This window comes from Aulonocara sp. 'chitande type north' Nkhata Bay, linkage group LG10 (assembly GCF_057382095.1).
Source record: "Aulonocara sp. 'chitande type north' Nkhata Bay isolate Kocher_YH1m ecotype deep benthic linkage group LG10, A_spYH_male_GT1.1, whole genome shotgun sequence".
Taxonomy (NCBI): Eukaryota; Metazoa; Chordata; class Actinopteri; order Cichliformes; family Cichlidae; genus Aulonocara; species Aulonocara sp. 'chitande type north' Nkhata Bay.
In genome coordinates this window covers 18,494,540-18,515,762 of record NC_141353.1, presented here as the reverse complement: position 1 = coordinate 18,515,762, position 21,223 = coordinate 18,494,540, and the positions used below count along the sequence as shown (strand labels likewise).

The 21,223-nt window shown below is 37.8% G+C and overlaps 3 protein-coding genes across 6 annotated transcripts; all 3 read right to left on the bottom strand.

The window, feature by feature from the left end:
* Nucleotides 1-512: 512 nt before the first annotated feature.
* On the bottom strand, nt 513-9,126 carry rab38b (RAB38b, member of RAS oncogene family). Of its 4 annotated transcripts, none has more exons than XM_086308808.1 (7): nt 8,726-9,126; nt 6,910-7,187; nt 3,138-5,521; nt 2,529-2,594; nt 2,023-2,178; nt 1,479-1,571; nt 513-1,186 (listed from the first exon to the last, which is right to left on the bottom strand). In XM_086308808.1, the coding sequence occupies exons 1-3, from the start codon at nt 8,952-8,954 to the stop codon at nt 5,372-5,374; spliced, it is 657 nt and encodes a 218-aa protein (XP_086164934.1). In that variant the 5' UTR covers nt 8,955-9,126; the 3' UTR covers nt 513-1,186; nt 1,479-1,571; nt 2,023-2,178; nt 2,529-2,594; nt 3,138-5,371. The 4 variants fall into 4 exon arrangements, with proteins under 4 accessions (XP_086164934.1, XP_086164933.1, XP_086164932.1 ...); XM_086308807.1 differs by having other exon boundaries at nt 3,294-5,521; XM_086308806.1 differs by having other exon boundaries at nt 2,529-5,521.
* Nucleotides 9,127-13,392: 4,266 nt separating this feature from the next.
* LOC147320673 (uncharacterized) lies at nt 13,393-14,217 on the bottom strand. Its single transcript, XM_086307486.1, has one exon. It carries the CDS (start codon nt 14,132-14,134, stop codon nt 13,439-13,441), a length of 696 nt encoding a protein of 231 aa, XP_086163612.1. The 5' UTR covers nt 14,135-14,217; the 3' UTR covers nt 13,393-13,438.
* Nucleotides 14,218-14,768: 551 nt separating this feature from the next.
* LOC147320672 (junctional adhesion molecule-like) lies at nt 14,769-20,025 on the bottom strand. Its single transcript, XM_086308805.1, has 7 exons — nt 19,921-20,025; nt 18,372-18,486; nt 17,914-18,261; nt 17,018-17,365; nt 16,458-16,567; nt 16,214-16,363; nt 14,769-15,929 (listed from the first exon to the last, which is right to left on the bottom strand). The coding sequence occupies exons 2-6, from the start codon at nt 18,451-18,453 to the stop codon at nt 16,220-16,222; spliced, it is 1,032 nt and encodes a 343-aa protein (XP_086164931.1). The 5' UTR covers nt 18,454-18,486; nt 19,921-20,025; the 3' UTR covers nt 14,769-15,929; nt 16,214-16,219.
* Nucleotides 20,026-21,223: the final 1,198 nt, after the last annotated feature.

Sequence of the window (21,223 nt, the reverse complement as noted above, 5' to 3'; positions counted from 1 at the left end):
CAGTGTTTGGGCAAAAAACTTCAGATGTAAACATTTTAACATGGAAACAATTGTTCGTCTTTAAAAGTCCACAAAATATACATTCATCCTGCATTCCCAACTTGGATGATCTGATATCCTCGTGTTGGTGTTGTTCCCAGACCATCATGAAAATGTTGTTCCAGGTTCAACATTGCAAGTGACCAATCACATTGTTGTGACGTTATTCTTTTGCGCGCCAAGCCATTTGTGCATTTATGAAATTCCAATGTTACAAGGACAATATCAATTCTGCTTAATGTTTATTAAAGGGTTACGGTTAGGGTTAGGGTCAGTTGATCGGCGGACAGAGGCGGTTTCACGCAGCTTAAGTACAGTTTTTTGTTTTACGCCGTTTTTTCCCGAAGTCGCAAAAGTATGACGTCACAACATTCTGATTGGTCACTTGCAATGTTGATCCTGGAACAACATTTACTATGATGATCTGGGAACAACACCAACACGAGGATATCAGATCAACCTCCTAACTTACCCTTATTTTTAGTATGTATTGCAATTACCTTTACAATGCACACAATGTAACACAAACTGAATATGAACATATTTCCACCTCATAACAATATGCCTTGAACGCTAATATACACACCACCCTTCAACATTTCTGGTGCAGTATCATCTCTCAATTAAATCCTTTAAATCTCAATACTTTTGATTGTCTCTTACTAGCCCCCCCACAACAGTAAAATCTCTCAAATTGTAGTAGTTTACAAACTTTTCAAAATGTTCTAAATTTCTCTTAAATGTAATTTTCCCGTTATCTGTCATTTACAAATTACCATTTTATTCCCATTCAGCCTCCGAAAAACTTCTGTCCATCTGACAGAACATTCATCATCCAAATTAAAGGTTGGCTTATTCATTCAGTGTATTCTTGAGCAACTGTACCTTGGTCAAGAGTCTGCTGACATACAGATGAAGGAAGAGCTTCTGAAGTACTTCAAAGAAAGCTTTCAGTCTTGAGGTTAACTGAGATTCAGTGCATATATCCCACCCATTAAGAGTGCACATGCAGAGGCCAGGTCTTCCAGGTCATGCAGGACACACTAGATGGTTATACCCACATCGGCTGGAGGAGTGCTGGCATCAGCTCTTTCGATGGTAAAGATAGCAAGGGTAATTTGTTCCAGCTCCCTCTGAACAGCTGTAGCTTAGACATAAAAACATAGAAAAATGGCATCCAGTTTTAAAAAAAGAAAGAAAAAGGGCCAAAGCTACCCTTTAATGACGTAAACACAATATTAGGAACATGCACCCCAGTGCGCCACTATTTCAGACTACAGATTCAACGATAAATATAAATAGTTTGGGTATACAAGAAGATTTCCCAAAACATTTAAACAGGTTCCATGCAAATTACAACAACAACAACAACATGCAACAACATTAGTTATTCAAAATTTGGTTTAATACAGATAAAAAACAAAACTAAAATTACCAACCAATTATTCTTTGAAGAGGATGCTTGGGTCTTCATTCAGGTAAAAAGGTAGTGCCCTGAGGACACACTCCCTCCCCTTTTCAATAGTTTCCTTCTGTAGAGAGTGGCAGAGATACAGGAAGAGAAAACAGATATACTTTAGGATGACAGAAACTCACATTATACGCAAAATGAATAACATATCCACTGCACAGATAGACATGTACACAAGACCAACTAATCATCACATGGACATGAATAGTTAACCTGTTGGGCAGGGTTTCCACCACATTATATATGTCCATAATGGAGGTAAAGACAAACTAATACATCATCTTTTTTGCATTCAAAACATAACATAAAAACATTCACTTCTGGTTTAACCTAAATCAAGGGATCAGATTTTACATATGTTTAGGTAATTTAAATTTTCAACATTTTGAGTACCAAACTTTGTCTTGCTTAATATAAATGTAAGTGCACTGTGCAGCTACCATACACTAGCTGTTTAAATTTGAAAATGATCTTATTAGCCATAATATTTTGCTACCAACAGAATAACGCACCTGTGTGGCTGGGGCCAAAGTTTGTCTAATTTTCTTCCCTGCAACGCCTCCTTTTTTCTTGAAGACTTTTATGAGCTGGTCAGTGTATTGGTCAAGTTGTGTAAAAAGCCTTGGAACATGTGCAGCAGTAGTAATCCTCACATATTCTGCTTCCACCTGAAAATATGTCAACAAACACAACATACTGTACTGTAAATATACATACTATATGTACACATATACAAACTAAAACTAATGTAGTAAGACCTCACTAAAGCTATAATTTTAACACAAACATTTACACAAAATGCTAATGGAGCCATTACAGCTTTTATTGTTATTTATCAAGTTCCAAAAAATATTGATCACAGCTGATCTGAAAAGAATTTCATGCCTCAGGCCCTTGAACTGCAACCTTTACCATGGTTCAGATGTGGAGAAGAAATAACAGGGGCATGGGATGGGTCACAAAAGAAAACTTAACTTATAAAACAGTTTTGTTTTTAAAACTATAACAGTTCACATACCACATACAAGCTCAGCAATACCACATACACCACATCAGTATAGGAGGGAGCAGGTAAAGGCAGGATCTGAGATTTATAAAGTAAAACAAGAAATTCATTACTTAATTTCAAGAAGCAAATTATTGTTTGAATTACAACTAAATAAAATACTACTCAGAAGAAAAGCAAGAGATTGACACTGCCATGTGCTAACTTTCTATAGAAGCAATTATCACCAGGTCTGTCGACCTCCATTGTCTGTCCACTCATATGTCTTGAATAATTTTATTAAAAAAATTAAGTGTGTACTTTCACAAACTGTAATTTATAACTACATTGATATGTATAACTCCGCTAGGAAACATGCTGTATTTACAGACCATTTTTACATAATACAGATTACTGATAGAGCAGAACAATGGTGTCACAGTGGCTTTCGCCCTTGACTTTTTGGATTTTAAATGTCACTTTATGCTATCCTTGCTATCCTATTCGATATTTCCGACTCTCGGATTACAGAAAAGGAATCCCAAGAAAGCAAATGGAAAAATAACCCCTTGAAAGAATAACCCCATGAACCCCTGTAGCTAATCCCTTAATAAAACAAAAAACAATAAAAATGTTTCTTACACAGTCCACAAAATAAGCATGTCCAGGACCCAGTAAAACTAATGTAAAACAAGCGCACGCAAACGATATAACATGTCTTGTAAGACAAACGCAAAATATAACCATGCTGGACATATAGATACTACACAACATAGTCAAAGAAAAAAGTGGTCTTACCTCTCAAAGAAACAGTAGCTTGGCGCCAAAACAGCCTTTTTCAGTTAAATTTGAAGTCTTGTGCATGAGCAGGCACAAGCCGTGAAACCTTCTTGTTCTGCGCGGTTTCATTACAACTGTTTTTGCATTACTGCCACCTTGTGGATATACAAGGTATATCGATCCTAATTGACTTAACTTAAATGTTATGCGATCAAGTAACACAGTATTATGTACGTTGAATAATAGACACAATTACGTAGACTTGATTAGAAAAACATATGTTAACTTAACAAAAACATATATTTTAAGTAAAATGAAAATAAATAATTAATATACACTGAACAATCCACCTCATTCATTTTTTTGAGTGTGAGAGCTAACTTAAATTTATGTCTTAATTCACAGAAGAAGAAGAAAAAGAATGGCATGAATTGAGAGGCTAATACTAGCAAGTAGTACACAGGAGCAGGCTCAATGCAAGGCAACTGGACAATCAGGTTAAGTACTAAATCCCACAGTATGTAGAAGATGCTGTATACAGTATCTGCATAATGTACCTAATGTATAAAATGTAAATCAAAGAATAGAAGCAAGCAAAAGGAAAAAAAAAGAAAAAAAAAAAGCAGAAAACATACAAAAGAAAAACTTCAAATAGCTAAGCGAGTAAAAAACACAGTGAAACAATAAAAAGAAGAGGAGAACAGGAACAAGGATGCAGAGATTACAGAAACCTGCCTATATGGGTATGAGCGTTGATGTGTGCCTGCAAAGAGAGAGAAATAGCTTCACAAAGATGTTGGAGGATACTCCAAAAAGACTCCAGTTACCATGGATACAAGGGGTTAGGTTCTGATGAAGAAAAATTACATACACAGACACTTAATAATCACTTCTGATAAAAGTGTGACTCAGGAGGTAGCGTGGGCCAAACTAACACTGTGAAGTTTTGGTAATCGGAAACTGATGGTTTGGTCCACGGCTCCAGCTGAAATGAACTGAACTGTCCTTGCGAGTAAGATGCTATGTGAGTGTAGCTTGTAGTGTAAGGCACTGTGAGAGATCAATAACAAAGCAGTCCATTTACCATTTAGATGTTATAAGCCTAAAACCCAGTGTTTAGCAGTATGACAACCACTCCCCTACTATTGACAAAGACATATGTCTGGGAAATCTTTGACCACATAAACTTGAATTGCTCCAGCACGTCTGTTCCATGGCCATAAAAGTCTGTTTACACCAAGCAGGCTCCAGGATGTTTGTGTGCCTAAAATATTTCACTCCACTTCTTTGCAGCTTCTTGCCACAACCAAACTGTTATTACAGATATAACCAACAAATTAAAGTTCGTTAGTTGTGTGACAGATTTGAAGCAGTTTATCTTGATACATTACCCAATGTTAAATACTCAAAGTTAATTATATAAACAACCTATTTGATTTTTTTATTTATTTTTTAAAAAGTGAAAATTTCACATCATTAGAAAATAGCAAAAAAATAAATAAATAAATGGGATCCTCTGAAAGAGGTCAGTACTGTTTTCTTTGGCTAGTGCAGAATAAAATTAAAGATGTGTATTTGCATTGAGTCCTTTGGGTGTGTTGCATCAAGCGTATCGGGAGAACTTTCATACCATTCATGAGGTGAAGATGTTGCCAGTGTTTTTCCAAAGCGAGCTGTTGTTGTAAGAGTAAAAATTTAATTAGGTTAAAAAAAAAAAATAGGCAGAGATGACCAGAGATTTGTGTCTATGCTCTCTGGCTCAACACACCACATCGTGACGAAAAGCACAGACAGCAGTGTTATTTCATTATTCCGGCAGAAACTTCACACTCGCAGCATGGCACGTTACAACAAAAAGTGTTAAATAAATGAGCAACTTCAAGTGACTTCAGTCTGCAAGCTTTGGTTTGCTCCTCAAAAGCGCAACAAACTAAAATGTTCAACTCTAGTTTGGACCAAAGAGCCTAAACTGTTCCAATCGTTTCATAGTACACACCACCACTGCTCCCCTTTCCTTGTAAGATTCAGATGGCTTTGCCTCTTAGTCCTGCTGTGCATCCATTCTTTTTCAGTTCTCACACTGATCTGTCCTTTCATTATTTCAAGCAGCCAGAGCAGCTCATCTGCCTGTTGGACTTGAGCTGCGGAGAGATTGTGTCGGGTACCACAGTTTTCAGGATGTCGTTTTCTGTGGCCATGATGTGCTTGACTAGGAAGTTTGCAGCTTCACTGATGTTGAGATTGTCCTATATGAGAGAGAAGAACTCATTAAAACAACGTCCCAGTTTTGTTAACCTTGTGTCAGAACACTAACAGAGCATTAGAAGCATTTACATGATCCCACCTTTAAAAATGTGACCGATCGGACTGCTTTTACCGTCACAGAAACACCATCATGTATGTACGTCTTTAAATAAATGCAGTAAACGTTCTTCTGGCTGCTCCACATAAGGAGTGGGTACATCTGTTTGTATAGTCTACCTCTGACACTTCTGGGCAAATCTGCACCTTATAAACTTTGACCTTTCAGAATGTCGAGTCTTGATGCCACAAGCAGCTCCAACACGTCAGTGTCAACAGCAGATGTGTAAGTGCATGCGATATTAGCAGAATTCTATGCAGCAGCATAAAAGTAAAACAATTTTACGGCGTTCTTCTGGAAATGTCGACAAACACACCGAGTACTGAGCGTGAACATTTTATTTAAACCTAGTAATTTAAATGGTCAAGATCGCAGAACACCAAATGCATGTATATCATAACTACAGCAAATTATATGGTGCCTAAAACACAAATTATCCAGCACATTAAGCAGGTAGAAAATGTTTATGTCATCAAACTGAGGTTTTATAATGCCCACTCAAGAACAGAACTGAAAACAGTGGGGTTTTGATTGGAAGCAGAACTCCCCGTAGGATGTGGGAGTTTTTGAACACCAGACAGTTAACAATAACTTATGGAATTTCTTCTAACCCTGCACTGTAAATGTATCTCATGAGCATATAAAAGCCCAGTTAGCTCTATGGAGATGATCATTTCTGACTAAAGTGACCAGAGTGTGATTCAGAGATGGCTGGGATTCTTTCAATCCTAAACAGTGCTTATATTTTGAGAAGTATCCCTAGATGCACTCTTGCTCGGGGTTGTATGTTTCTTTAATGGTTGCTCTGGGAAGCAACTGATTACCTTAGCTTGGCTTCTCTTCTGACACTTAGGAACAAAGCTAAAAAAAAAAAAAATCTCTGTTTCCGTCAGATAAGACTATTTTAAAATGACTGATTGATTAAAGGAGCACAATATAGTCAGCATTTGGCATCTAGGCTCTTGGCTCATTATTCCCTGCTAATATATTATATGTAAAATTAGGGAGAGATGAGTCAATATCCCCCAGGGCTTACAGTTGGGTGCTATGGTGCTGGTGGAGAAGGATGCAGGGAAGCTGTGGCTACATGTTGGTGGGAGAGATGGGAACTATAACAGCTTAAAAAGACTTCCAATAGGAAGGGTGTGTCTGTTATATGATGTTAGGAAAATGAGGTATGTTCTGTGTTTGTTTAAGAATCTGTTTCATTCCATACTTCGGAAATGACTAGCAAACTGTAGTAAACGTATTATAACTGTACTTTGGTCGCACCTTGGCAGAAGTCTCAAACCAACCGACAAAGCCGTGGTCCTTGCAAAACTGGTCCATTTTAATGCCATTGTTGGTCAGCTCCCTGCCCTGGTCACACTTGTTGGCCAGCAGCACGGTGGCGATGCTCTTTCCATTAGCCAGCATTAATTTAGAATCCAGATCTTCTTTCCACTTAACGACAGCCTCAAAGGTTGTTGGCCGTGTCACGTCGAACACTATGAAGGCCCCCATGGCTTCACGGTAGTACACTCGTGTCATGTTCCCAAAACGCTCCTGACCTGTGATTCACAAACACAGACAAACACGGAGATTCATTCATTCGTAAGACAGCGTTGTTGTTGCCAGCATCAGATCCAATGACAGATTTTCATTGTTCTTCCTGCATGTTTGCAGCAAAACAACTAATACAGCTGACTGCAGTCAGCAGTGCCTGCATTCCCATGAAACAGCACATTCCTGTAGTCTTACCATCATGTTGCACATAAACATATGGCCAATGTGACTGCTTGATTTGCTTAATTTAGACATGCAATTTGCAAGTAGGTTAAAACAGCATTTATCCCTGTACGCATGTGAAAAGTCTATATGGAAGATGTATGCACGTGGATGTACGTGGGTTCATCTGAGCTTGTGCAAGAAATGAAAATTAGAGGAGCAGGTTAGCTGTTAACAACACATTCCCTCAGAGATGCGTGATGCGGTCTAATTTGACTTGTTGGTCCGGAACAGAGTGCGTAGGTGTGTGCATCCTGCTTGCTGTGCAGGAAATGTCCTCTCAGCAGAAAAGTTAATACTAATGGATGGATGAGAGGCCACTTCTGGCTTTAATAAAAGCTCTCTGAGAAAGACAAAGTGTTGCCATTTACCATCATAAGTAAGGGGAAATTGATAGCTTCCTCCTTTCGTGCAAGGCTGTATATAAATAATTGCCATTGTGTAAGAGAAGTCACAGACAGACGTGTCACATTTGTCACTTGACAAACTGTCATTCAGTAAGCCTAGGGTGCGCTTTAAAGTTTTGCATGACTTCCAATCAAAGCATATGAAATGTATTCCCCGCATGATGAAAAGAGGATTAATGTTTCACTCCTCAGTGCCTATCTGCCCATCTGGATTAATTCAACCAGGTAGACAAACTAAATCAGATGTGACTTACTATATTTACTTGACCCTGACATAATCATTTAATTTAATGAAGAAAAATTAAACCCATAAGGCATGTACCTCTGTGTGTGTCTCACTTTGCTCGTTGTGACTGAGTAAGGTGGTTTTGTTTTTTATTAGGGCTACAAAACACTCCTGTAACTCCTTTAAATCTCCCTCACATGGCTCTAATCACATGATGCAACATCATACCTTAAATGAATGACTGAACAACAGTGTGCTGGTCTTGTCTAAGCAGTGTGTGTGTGTCAGAGAGAGAGAGAGAGAGAGAGAGAACGTGGGTTGTGTCAGATACCAGCTCTCCACAGTGACAGTGCATCTCTATGTTGTGAACGTTTCATAAATATAGAAGAGTCATGCCTCGTTGTCACTTAGAAGATAAGTGTTATCTACCCAAAGGATCTTTTTTTCGGGAACTAAGCAGCACTGCTACAAATTTTCTAACTTTTTCTTCCTCCACTAGTTCTTTTACATTTCATATTTTAAAATACCAAAAGGAGGAAAAATGGTGTAAACGGCGTATAATACAGATCCCTTACACCCGCCATAAACTTTTGTGGAGGAAAAGCAAGTTGCCAGTTTATTTGGCCTGCTGTCACACCTACAGACAGATACAACACGTAACACACACTCAGCTTCTTCACTGCCCTACCTGCAATGTCCCACAGCTGGAGCCGCACCGTCTCTGAATCCCAGTTTAACACTTTCAGGGCGAAGTCAACTCCGATCGTAGCCCGGTAATTAGTGGAGTAGGTGTGGTGGACGTAGCGCCTGATGATGGAAGTCTTCCCGACCCCCAGGTCTCCGATGACCAGCACCTTATACAGGTGCTCTTTCCGTAGACTCTGCATACCATTGGAGTGTGAAGGATAGTTGGTCATCCCACCTGTCAGAGCTCAGCAGCGGTAGCAGTTTTCAGTAACTCTGACCTGGCTCGAGTGCGTTCCCCTGGTCTCCTGCGCGTCTTTCTCCGCCCTCCCTGTGGCGGGAGTGTGTGATTGCTGTGGGGCTGTGTTTGGGAACTTGTGACCTCGCCTCGCCACTCTGAGGAGACGTCAGTGAAGTAACAAGACTTTGCGAGTGTCTGTACTGCCCCTTTATACAACGGGTTAACCGTTTACGTGCTGGCATCACAAGTTCGTCTGACCGTTAAATATTAACGAAACTATAAGCACTAACAAGAGCAATACCCGAATCTTGCTCTTAAAGAAAACAAAAATTACACAACAGACACTGGTACCGTTTTGTATTGCGGTAGGGTAACTGAGGATAACTTTTAATTGAGAACATCACGGTGTTCTAAACATGGACCAGCCAAGGAGCAGAGGTGGATAAGTGAGTCTGTATCAAAAATACTCTTAGTGATTAGTTTTAGCCAGTTAACAGAAACGGATTTATTCTGTAACTTCAAATTTGAACCACATTTGAATTGGATATTCATCTGTTTGGGTAGTTGCTATCTGTTCTCTGGGGGAATAAAACAAACAAAAACAAGTGCTGGCATATACGTACTTAGGTTGGTTGCAGAAGTATACAATGGATGCAATAATATTAAATGCTTTAATAGGATCTACATGGATGCATATGCAGTGAGACTGTGAATCTACTGTACATATGTTCCTGCAAACCCAGCCCTCATGCCTTCAAGCCACATTATGTTATTGTGTGAATATAAAATAGTCTGGAGGAGTGTGAGAATCATCAAATGCCTGTGCGTGAGCTCAGCCAAGAAATATATGTTTGCATTTTTATAGCAGTATGCATAGGAGGCTCAAAATAAAAAAAATAAAAAAAATTATGTATTGTATCTTTATTTGTTTCAGACATATAAAACAAAAAACAATATATACACACACTACATATATTTTCATTTACAGATACGAATATATATATGTAGATATATACACACACACACACACACACACACACACACACACACACACACACACGTATGTGTTCAGATAAACAAAAAATATATAATGAAATAAAACAAAATCGTCTGACATAATGTAACAATGTTTGGTCTGAAAAGGAGTAGGAAGAAGTATGAACATACTTATTAATTCCTACCCCTGCTCAACATCTTATTGATCCCACATAATTCACCTAATTCCCATCATCACATACTCCACACGATACACGAGGAGAACCTATATAAACTTGGCTACCGTGATTGATATAATTTGATATTTTTATACATACAATGGGTGATCATCTTTATCGGTATCATATTCTTCCAAAATCAGTTTTCGAAGTATTTTCATGAACTTACTAATTCCTGAGCATTGCTGTAGATCTATAGTAAAACTATTCCACAGTTTTACCCCATAAATAGTGACACAAAAGGTTTTAACCTTTGACCGTGCTTTAAGAATCCTTAGATTCAATTTCCCCCTCAATTCATAGTCTCCTTCTCTGTCATAGAACATCCTCTGTATATTTCCTGGTAACATATTGTATCTGGCCTTGTACATAATTTTTGCAGTTTTATATTTTATAAGATCCATAAACTTCAGTATTTTTAATTTCAAAAACATGATGTTAGTATGGTCTCTAAATCCTGCTTTATTAATCATCCTGATTGCTTTTTTTAAAATTTTACATATTGGTTGAAGTGCAGTTTTATATGTGTTTCCCCAAATTTCCACACAGTATTCCAAATATGGCAATATAAGTGAACAATAAAGTACCCGGAGTGATTTGGAAGGCAAAAAATATTTAACTTTACTTAGTACGGAGATGCTTCTTGACAGTTTGGCTTGTATATGCTTTATGTGAGGTTTCCAGCAGATTTTGTTATCTATTATCACACCCAGAAATTTTGTATCCGAAACTTGCTCTATTTCAACATTGTTTACTAATAATTTTGCTCCTGCATCTTTTTTACAATTTCCGAATAACATAAATGTAGTTTTTTCCAAATTTAATGATAGCTTATTTCTATCAAACCATGTTTTCAGTTTAATCATTTCTTGTGTGACAATTTCCAAAAGCTGCTGTAAGTTCTCTCCAGCACAAAAAATATTTGTATCATCTGCAAATAGAATAAACTGTAGTATATCTGATGTTCTGCATATATCATTGATATAGAGGATAAACAGCTTTGGTCCCAATACTGACCCCTGCGGAACTCCACAAACAATGTCCATACACTCTGATTGATATTCCCCAATTTTCACAAATTGCTGCCTGTCTCTCAAATAACTCTTTACCCATTCTAACACCACTCCTCTAATGCCGTAGTACTCCAGTTTATCAAGTAATATGTCATGATTAATTGTGTCAAAAGCTTTTTTTAGGTCAATAACTATACATTGTCTTTTATCTATATTGTTGGTGATATTTTCGATCAGTTCCATTAATGCCAATGATGTTGATCCATTTGATCTGAAACCATACTGACTATCCGTTATTATTTTGTGTTTATCTATAAATTTGTCAAGTCTATTACTAAAGACTTTTTCCAGTATTTTTGAAAATTGAGAAAGTAGAGAGACAGGCCTATAATTTGTGAATTGGTGTCTGTCACCATTTTTAAACAGTGGTGTTACTTTAGCTGTTTTCATTTGTTTTGGGAATGTACCAGTTTGTAAGGACAAATTGCAAATGTGTGTTAAGGGTTTGGAAATGCCCTCTATCACTCTCTTAACGATTTCCATATCAATGTCGTCAGAGTCTGTAGAGTTTTTTGTTTGTGATTTCCCAACAATATCAATGATTTCCATTTCTTCCACCACCGTTAAGAACATTGAATGAGGATTGCGGTCAATGAGTCTAGTTTCTTTCTCTACAGAATCTGTTATATCAGGAATTGTTTCAGCCAAGTCTGGCCCAACACTTACAAAGAATTTATTGAACTCATTTACTACATCTCTCATATTAGTAATATTTCTATCATTATTTGCGAAATACGAAGGATAGTCTGCCTGCCCCGAGCCCTTTTTGATGATGGTATTTAATGTTTTCCAGATCCCTTTAATATTATTTTTATTCATAATCAGTAATTTTTCATAGTATTCCTTTTTACATGACCTTAAAATACTCGTTAATTTATTTTTATATTTCTTGTATTTATTTTCAGCTTCTGTGCTTCTGTTCATTATAAATTCTCTGTATAAGGTATTTTTCTTCTTACATGCATTTTGCAATCCTTTTGTAATCCATGGGCACTCTGCATATTTTTGTTTTTTACTATATTTCTTTACTGGGCAATGACTATTATATAACAGTTTAAATTTTCCTATAAAAATCTCATAAGCTTTATCAATATTTTTTTCCTTATACAGCATCTCCCATTCTTGCTTGAGTAAATCACTTTTGAATGCGTTTATTGACTCTTCTGTTCTCACTCGTTTGTATTTTATTGTGTTTTGCTGTTTAACCTTCCTGTAATTGCTGTTATACACTATAAAAACAGGTAGATGATCACTGATGTCATTAATTAGGAGACCACTTATGGTTCTATTTTCTATTTCATTAGTAAATATATTGTCTATTAGGGTTGCCGACTGTGCTGTAATCCTGCTGGGCTTAGTGATCACTGGAAAAAGTCCCAAGCTATACATTGTATTAATAAATTCCTCTGTCGCTCTCTGCTTGTTTGGATTTAGTAGATCTATGTTAAAATCCCCACAAATGAACATGACTTTTTGATTTGTCCTAATGAATGTTTTATCTACCCACTCCTTAAAAATTTCAATATTAGAACCTGGTGTTCTATATATACAGCTTACAATGACATTTTTCTCTTTTCCCATACTAATTTCTATTGTTACACACTCTAATATATTATCTACCGCCACCGTCATTTTTTCTACCATCTTGTATTTTAAATTTTTATCCACAAACAAGGCCACACCACCGCCATTCTTATTCTTTCTATTTGTAAGATTTAATCCATCTATTACAAAGTCCTCTCCTTTCTGTTTATTAATCCATGTTTCAGATACTGCAATCACACTGAATGGATGTGTAAATTTGCTTAAATATTCCCTTATTTTGTGAAAATTTGCATATAAACTTCTACTATTAAAGTGGATTATAGATATTTTGCCGTCGACCTTGACAGTTTTGTTGAATTGTTCTTCAGTATGATAGTAGCAGGTATTTTTGATGTTAAAAAAGTTCAGTTCTGGATCAATGTCCTGCTCTGTGAAGTGTGTTTTGTATTCCGTGTTTACTGGTGAAGTTATCTCCTGATTAGCAATCCTTTGTGGTAGCAATGTATAATTCCCAGATAATGAATTAATTGATTGTTTCATCCTTGAATACGTTACGCTTTAGCTTCCGTTGTAGTCTTCTATTACCTGCTTTGATGACTGTAGATTGTTTGTCCCGCTCCTTGCCTTTGTAGTCAAGTGACCTGTTAATATTTTTCCAGATCCTGGATGCATTTGATGACCAGCACCTTGGCTTCCTCCGGTGTACCGTTGAGCTTTATAAATATTTTACAGTTTGCAGTCCAGGTGTTCTGAATTTTACCCAGTTTCTTTAGGTATCTTGCTTTCTTCGCTATGTCAGCATTGGATTTGGTTAGATGGTCATTCATGTAGACGTTCGATCCTTTTAGTTTCCTCCCCTGCTTCAGCAGTGCATTCTTGTGTTTCCTGTTTACAAATCTTATGATGATAGCTGGTTTATCACTAGCATTTCTCCTGGGCAAGGGGTGGCATGCCTCGATGTTATTACAGTCCAGGTCGATCCCTTTCGACTGCAAGAAACCAGCTACTTGTTGCTCCGCAGAGCTCCCATCCAGATCTCCTTGCTCCTCTTTACTGCCAGCAGTCACAGCCTGAGCATATGACCGGGGTTTTATGTACAGCCCTGTGATGATCACGTCGTTCATTCTGGTATATTGCTCCAGGTCCGTGACCCTGCTCTCCAGATAGACGATCCGTTTCTCCTTCTCTGCATTCTGGTTACGTAGCGACCTTATTTCCTCGACTAAGTCTAGGATATATTTCTGTTGTAGCTTGATAGCCGATGTTTCCTCAGTTAGAAAGTCCAATGACTTTTTGATGTCCTCAATTTCATCGGCGTTCGGTGTTCTCTTAGGCCCCATTGAGCTTGTTGTCTTGCTCGCTCCGTTCACCGTCTTGTCACTGTTGATTTACTTGTTGGTGCCTTGCTAGAGGATCCTGGGCCCAGTGGCTGCTGGAGGATCCTGGGCCTGGTGGAGCAGTAGGATCCTGGGCCTGGTGGCTGCTGGAGGATCCTGGGCCTGGTGGCTGCTGGAGGATCCTGGGCCTGGTGGCTGCTGGAGGATCCTGGGCCCGGTGGCTGCTGGAAGAGCCTGGGCCCGGTGGCTGCTGGAAGAGCCTGGGCCCGGTGGCTGCTGGAAGAGCCTGGGCCCGGTGGCTGCTGGAAGAGCCTGGGCCCGGTGGCTGCTGGAAGAGCCTGGGCCCGGTGGCTGCTGCAGGAGGATCCTGGGCCTGCTTGAGATTAAATCAGTTCATCCCCTGAGAAAGAGAATCCTGGTACTACTGCATTAATATTTTGCAATGCCTGCACTAATATCTTTACTTGGTTATAGAATTTAAAGCCCTGATTTACTAAAAGCGTCAGCGCTGCACAGACCAATCATCTACTCCTTATTCTGGCTGCTAACGTCCTCCTCTGTCACACCAACCCTCTGCATTTCTTAGCACAGCCTTTTAGAGTTTTCACATACTGAGCAAATGCAGAGCTTTATGTTGCTTCAAAATATTACAATGACAAAACTTTTATTTAACTTTACAAGTGTATAGTTTTAATTTCCCTTTGTATTGCTGTTTGACCCCTTTGCAGAGTACAGCTGCAGCCTGCTTAGCATTGACAAAACAGGATACTATTTAGCTTTCTGTCTAGCCATAAAACAAAATAACAAAATACAGAGAAGGTTAAATTCTTAAAAACAATATCCATCATATTCCTGGTTTTTGATCATTTATTGCTCACACGTATTTACAAAAATGGCACAAACATCAGACCTAAAATACTATGGCTAAAATAGTTGCAAAGCTAATTGCTTGTTTGTCCAAAAGCCTCTTGTAGCCTTTGTTTTTCTCAGAAGAGATAATTATACAATAAATAATTTTAAAGTGTTTTTGTGGATATTTTGTTGACTCCATGTGGGGGGTTTTCACATACTACTCTAAAGAGGTATGTGCCACTCTGCCTAGACATCTTGCCCCACATATAAAATTTTTCAGTTCCACCACTGACCTGTGGCAATGGGACTGAAAACACCTGAATTAGAGATTAAGTGATGTAACCCAATACTTTTGTCCACGTAATGTTTCTATATGAAGAATTTATATGTTGCAGAAATGTAGCATTTGTGGTTTATTGGTCTGTAAAACTTAGTAAATCAGAAATACAAATTATAATAATAATTAAAAAAAAAAGAACAATTGTGGAAATTGGATCAGAGCATATACAGGATTATTTACTCAGGTTTTATGTACTTGTATTTTATTTAATTGTTGGTTTATAGCTCAAGGTACTGAGAAATATATTAAAATTAAAAGTAATTGAAATCATCAACAGCTACAACTGCAAAGCTATATACACAAAAATAAATCAACAATTGCCACCTCATTCAAAAAAAAAAAAAAAAAAAAAAAAAATCCTGAAAACACCTTTAGACAGAGCTACATTTGCAAAACTTCTGGTTTGTACTGGTTTCTAATTAGTAGAGAAGACATGGTTTAAACCCTACTCTACTATTACTTCACTTTTCAGCTAATGAACTGACATATTTCATATTTGAATCTGTGTCAAAGATGGGGAAAGGCTCTGTTGTAGTCTTGCTCTACCTTGCAGCTGTATACTTGACTAAAGCTGGAGGGAGATTGAAAGGAGGTGGTAGATCCATCCTAGGAAGAGACAGAGCACAAATATTGACTTGTGGCTTTGTTAGACAGTTACTTGAATCTATAAAGCATGTACAGGTATTGTATGCACATCTATTGGCTATTTTGACAGATATCACTATTTTTTGTCTTTCACAGAAAAACCAATGTAAGCAGGCATAGGACATTTAAATGAACAGATAGTAAGACTTTTACCCGTTTTGACTTGAGGCTTTGATTTTATAGTTTAAATGTCATTTATTATGACACAAAGAGGCAAAGAGCAGCAACGAACTGAAGACGCTCACCTGTCTTCAAACTTGTGGTTGCACTGTGACCACAAACTCTTTGCGCACACGTTTGCTTCCTGTGTTGACAGTCAGTGTATAAATCCCTGCCTTAGCATCAGTCACCCACCAGAGCTCCAGAGATTCAGTCTCTGACAACACTTCATCATTCTGGGGCAAAGCATGATTATGTAGCACATAAAAACCTTTTATTTTGAAAAGAAGTCAGAGTTAAATTCAGTTTCAAATTCCAAGTTTCCTTTACCTTGGTCCATCTGTACTGTGCGTTTGGAAATGATGTGCAGCGAATTGTCACATTTTCTCCATTTTGGACTTCAACAGTGCCATTCACATCACACGTTATTTTAATGTCATCTATTGAGGAAAACATGAGATTAATTAGATTTGTTGATCACACAAAAAACGTAAAAAAAAAAAAGAATTAAAAAAAAATCAACTGAGTGATGTGAAAAGCACATTTTTGTAATATGTCTTCTGCCAGTGTTGTGATCACAACATCCCTTCCGCTGAACAGAAGAGTGTGTTGTGTCGTGTGTTATGAGACAATATGAAAAAGAAAACTGTCTTTTAGCAGAGCTCCTAGATTTGTTGTTTTCATTCTTACTTGGATTTGCTGAGTAAATAACTGCTGAGATTGGCAGAGACTGAGTGCTCTGATGAAACCACAAGTAATGTGAAATATTTACAATACAGCATTAGATAGAAAGATGTTGTGTATTTCTATTTAAATATTAAATCCAGGGTGGTCTACAAAGTCTGGTTTAGGTACTTAGATATGGCTTTGTGTGTACTAGGTTCTCTTACCTTTGATTATTAGCTGTGTTTTAACCTTTTTGGATCCATCAGGAAAGGTGGCCATGTCACAAACATAGATGCCTTCATCCGATTTCTTCACATCAGAAAGTTTTAGATGGGAACCCAGTACATCTCTACCGTTCTTCTCAATCTGGATGGTAATATTTTGCCAGAATAGATGGAATCCATAAAATTGGCTGTGCAAACCCAGCTTTGTAGTTTTATTTGTTTCCTTACTCCATTCAATGCTGACAATCTTGTTATCAGTAGCACTTTTTAAAGTGCAGGGTAAGGAAACATTCTGGCCCACTACAGCTTCCATCTTTTCATAATGGAACAACTCAACATCCTGGATCCCTGTCAGACACATCAGATAGAGTTAGAAGTCAATATTGGTATCGAATACCCATCTTTGCTGATTCATCATAACACACAGGCACGCACAAAAGGATATATACAGAATATAAAGAATTACCTTGACTGATAGAATTAGATTTACTGATCACACAAAAAACATAAAAAAAAATAATAATTAAAAAGAAAAAGTCAACCAACTGAGTGATGTGAAAAGCACATTTTGTAATATGTCTTCTGCCAGTGTTGTGATAACAACATCCCTTCCGCTGAACAGAAGAGTGTGTTGTGTCGTGTGTTATGAGACAAGTAATATGCAAAAGAAAACTGTCTTTTAGCAGAGCTACTAGATTTGTTGTTTTCATTCTTACTTGGATTTGCTGAGTAACTAACTGCTGAGATTGGCAGAGACTGAGTGCTCTGATCAAACCACAATACAGCATTAGATAGAAAGATGTTGTGCATTTCTATTTAAATATTAAATCCAGGGTGGTCTACAAAGTCTGGTTTAGGTACTTAGATATGGCTTTGTGTGTACTAGGTTCTCTTACCTTTGATTATTAGCTGTGTTTTAACCTTTTTGGATCCATCAGGAAAGGTGGCCATGTCACAAACATAGATGCCTTCATCCAATTTCTTCACATCAGAAAGTATTAGATGGGAACCCAGGACATCTGTACCGTTCTTCTCAATCTGGATGGTAATATTTTGCCAGAATACATGGATTCCATAAAACTGGCTGTACAAACCCAGCTTTGTATTTTTATTTGTTTCCTTACTCCATTCAATGCTGACAATCTTGTTATCAGTAGCACTTTTTAAAGTGCAGGGTAAGGAAACATTCTGGCCCACTACAGCTTCCATCTTTTCATAATGGAACAACTCAACATCCTGGATCCCTGTCAGACACATCAGATAGTGTTAGAAGTCAATATTGGTATCGAATACCCATCTTTGCTGATTCATCATAGCACGCACAAAAGGATATATACAGAATATAAAGAATTACCTTGACTGATAGGAGCAAGGAGCAGAAGAGTGAGAACCATTCTCAATACATTTCCAGTCATTTTCAAGGTCCCGATACTCATTACGGCCAATCAGGCTGAATGTATTGTGCCTAACTGAGGAAAGACAGAAACGATACACTGCCTGTTAACTGAGGTTTGAAAACCGGGCAGCACTAGCAGGATGGCTTGTCGTTACACGAAGCCACACAGAGACTCATGTGTGTATTTCTGAAGCTTTGTGATTAAAAAAAAAAAAAGTTAGTTGTGACAAAAAGACACAACAAATTCAGAAAGCTGTTGATGTTTGATTTCAATTAAAACCACCTGTCTAACGTACATTCCTGCTTCCTCTCTTTTTGATCCTCTAGTACAGGGGTGTCAAACTCAAATACACAGTGGGCCAAAATTCAAAACTGGAACAAAGTCGCGGGCTAACATTAATATTTATTGAAAATAAATAAATAAATCTTCCCCCAGATATAAGAATGAATCTTTTCTTATAGACTCAAACAAGTTTTGCTGAAAAACTGAATATGGAACAAGCAAAGCTTAATACTAAACTAATATATATATATATATATATATATATGCATATGCATGCTGTATAATACCAGTAGGCCAGCTCTAATAGTAATTTGGTATGGCTTCGCGGGCCAAATATAATTAGGCTGCGGGCCAAATTTGGCCCGGACCAGAGTTAGACACCTATGCTCTAGTAATATTACTGACTTTCTCTTTCCACTGTCATGTTTAGTATGGCCAGTTGAGGGGTTTGTCACTTGAGTGTAAAAATACAGCTATGATAAACATTATTTGTATACATCAGTGTATGCTTTTCAAAATAAATATATATAAATATGCTAAAAACAGAAAGACAAAGAGTTACCCAAAATCAAGGTTTAAAAAAAAATAAATAAATAGTTTTCACAGAATCCACAGATCTCAAGCTCAAGGGAGAGAGTCATCTGGGGACTAATATTGTAAAAGCTCTGTCACCTTTAGCTCTCAGTATTGTATGACGCACAGCCAGCAGGCCCTGGCCATATCAGCTCAGGGACATGCTGGGGATGTATTGATGAAAATGTTCACTGAGGTACGTTGGAGCTCGTTCATGCAGAGCTCCAAAAGTCAAGCTATGGGTAGTTAGCCAACAATGAGACTGTGGAGACTAGTGGCAGACGGGGCCGGCTATACGGTGGGGGAAAGGGGGCAATGCCCTCTTAAACAAACGTCCTGCCCCCTTAAGTCAACTTTCTCAACTTTTAGAAGTTGACAAAGAAAATAGATTAATAATAGATTACCCACAAACTGAATATGGACAAGGTTTACTACAGTAGCTGAAAAATCCGCTTGAAAAGGCACAAACGAGATGATAGGTTTCACGTGTCGTTCGTTCTTTACCTCCGTGCACTCTTTGTACGCAGGCTACCACAGCACCCCCAACTAAACATCCTGCTAAACGCAGCTTGCCCCCGCCTTCAAGTTGAACTGAAGTTGATAAAGAGCCCATGTCAAAGTATTGTGGTTAAGTTAAATTTATTAACCTACCTCTGAGATGAAGTGCAGCTGCGAAGAACGTACTTTCTCCTGTTTGACTACGGCAGGCAATGAGGTGCGTTTATTGTCTGTCTGTCAATTTGAGTTTCCATGAAACCGCGATAAACAGGTTGTTTTTTTTTATTACTATGCCAACCCTTTTTAGTTTTGTAAGTACTGGCTATATTGAGAGGTCTTATTTTATTCTTACTTCATTTTGAAAATTTATTTGAATTAGGCCATCCAATTAAGATATATTTTATGTTGTTGGTTGTAAAGATCTGGATGGATATTTTATTTTAGTCTTCTATTTCTATTCTTTTTATTTTTCAAAACATTATGAATTCTCTCTCTCTCTTTTTTAGAACCTACCCTTTTTAGTTTTGTTAATATTGGCAAAAGTGTGAAGTGTTATTGTTGGTTTTGAATATATTTGTTAAAGGCTATCCAATTGAGGTAAATGTCTTTCTTTTTTTAGTTGTTAGAATCTGATGAGCAATATTTTATTTTATTTTATTTTTGTTTTTTTGCTTTTCTGTTTTCCCTCTGACGGTTTGCCACCTTAATGTGGTCAGGGGTTTTTCATGCCATAGTGACCATAAAAGCTAGACCATCAGTAGCTTAGCCTTCAGGTGGGACACCCAAGTTGGTCAGGTCTTAGGGTAGAGGCCTGACAAAGTGCAATCCACTTACATGACAAAAACAGTTACCCAGAGTAGGACTGCCACGATATTCGACTAGTCATGATTACGTTGACTATCAAAATCGTCAACAACTAATTTAATAGTTTAAAGCTTTATAACATCCTGAAAGACGCAGGAATAAGTAGTAGGATTTAAGAGTGTAATAACGGACTGAAACAGAAGATAGCAGCAATGAATGTACAAAGATGCCAGCTGCCGTTAAACGCCAAAGAAGAAGAAGAAGAAGAAGCAGTCTCTGGTATAGTAGAAGCTGTGTCCAAATTCAGAGTCTGCATCCTGGAGGCCGGATTTGAAGGCTGATTACGTTACAGCGAAGCGACGAAGGCTGTCCAGATTCAAAGGCTCTTCAATATGTGGCCGACAAATGTGTCCTCTTTTTCCCCAGATTTTAAGCATGGGTCTGGTGTATCCTTCGTGGCCCAACCTATCCCAGAATTCATATTGCGGCCCAGCCATTTCCAGTTTCCAGCAATGGCGACAGCTACTTAGTTTTAATATTACCCTTTCTGGGTCACAAAATAAACTTTTAAGATACTTTTAAGAATGTAGCTGTGTAAACTTCAAATATCTGCTCGATTTATCAAGATATCACATATTTGCAAAAGTGCTCC

What these genes read in the sequence shown, in the direction of transcription:
- rab38b (XM_086308806.1), bottom strand. Translation starts at nt 8,954, where the DNA reads ATGACCAACTATCCTTCACACTCCAATGGTATGCAGAGTCTACGGAAA. An exon ending in CCAGCTGTGGGACATTGCAG is followed by an intron (nt 7,188 to 8,725) that starts GTAGGGCAGTGA and finishes TGTGAATCACAG; the next exon opens with GTCAGGAGCGTTTTGGGAAC. An exon ending in GGTTTGAGACTTCTGCCAAG is followed by an intron (nt 5,522 to 6,909) that starts GTGCGACCAAAG and finishes TCTCTCATATAG; the next exon opens with GACAATCTCAACATCAGTGA.
- LOC147320673 (XM_086307486.1), bottom strand. Translation starts at nt 14,134, where the DNA reads ATGGGGCCTAAGAGAACACCGAACGCCGATGAAATTGAGGACATCAAA.
- LOC147320672 (XM_086308805.1), bottom strand. Translation starts at nt 18,453, where the DNA reads ATGAGTATCGGGACCTTGAAAATGACTGGAAATGTATTGAGAATGGTT. An exon ending in CCTTGCTCCTATCAGTCAAG is followed by an intron (nt 18,262 to 18,371) that starts GTAATTCTTTAT and finishes TGTGTCTGACAG; the next exon opens with GGATCCAGGATGTTGAGTTG. An exon ending in AACACAGCTAATAATCAAAG is followed by an intron (nt 17,366 to 17,913) that starts GTAAGAGAACCT and finishes TGTGTCTGACAG; the next exon opens with GGATCCAGGATGTTGAGTTG.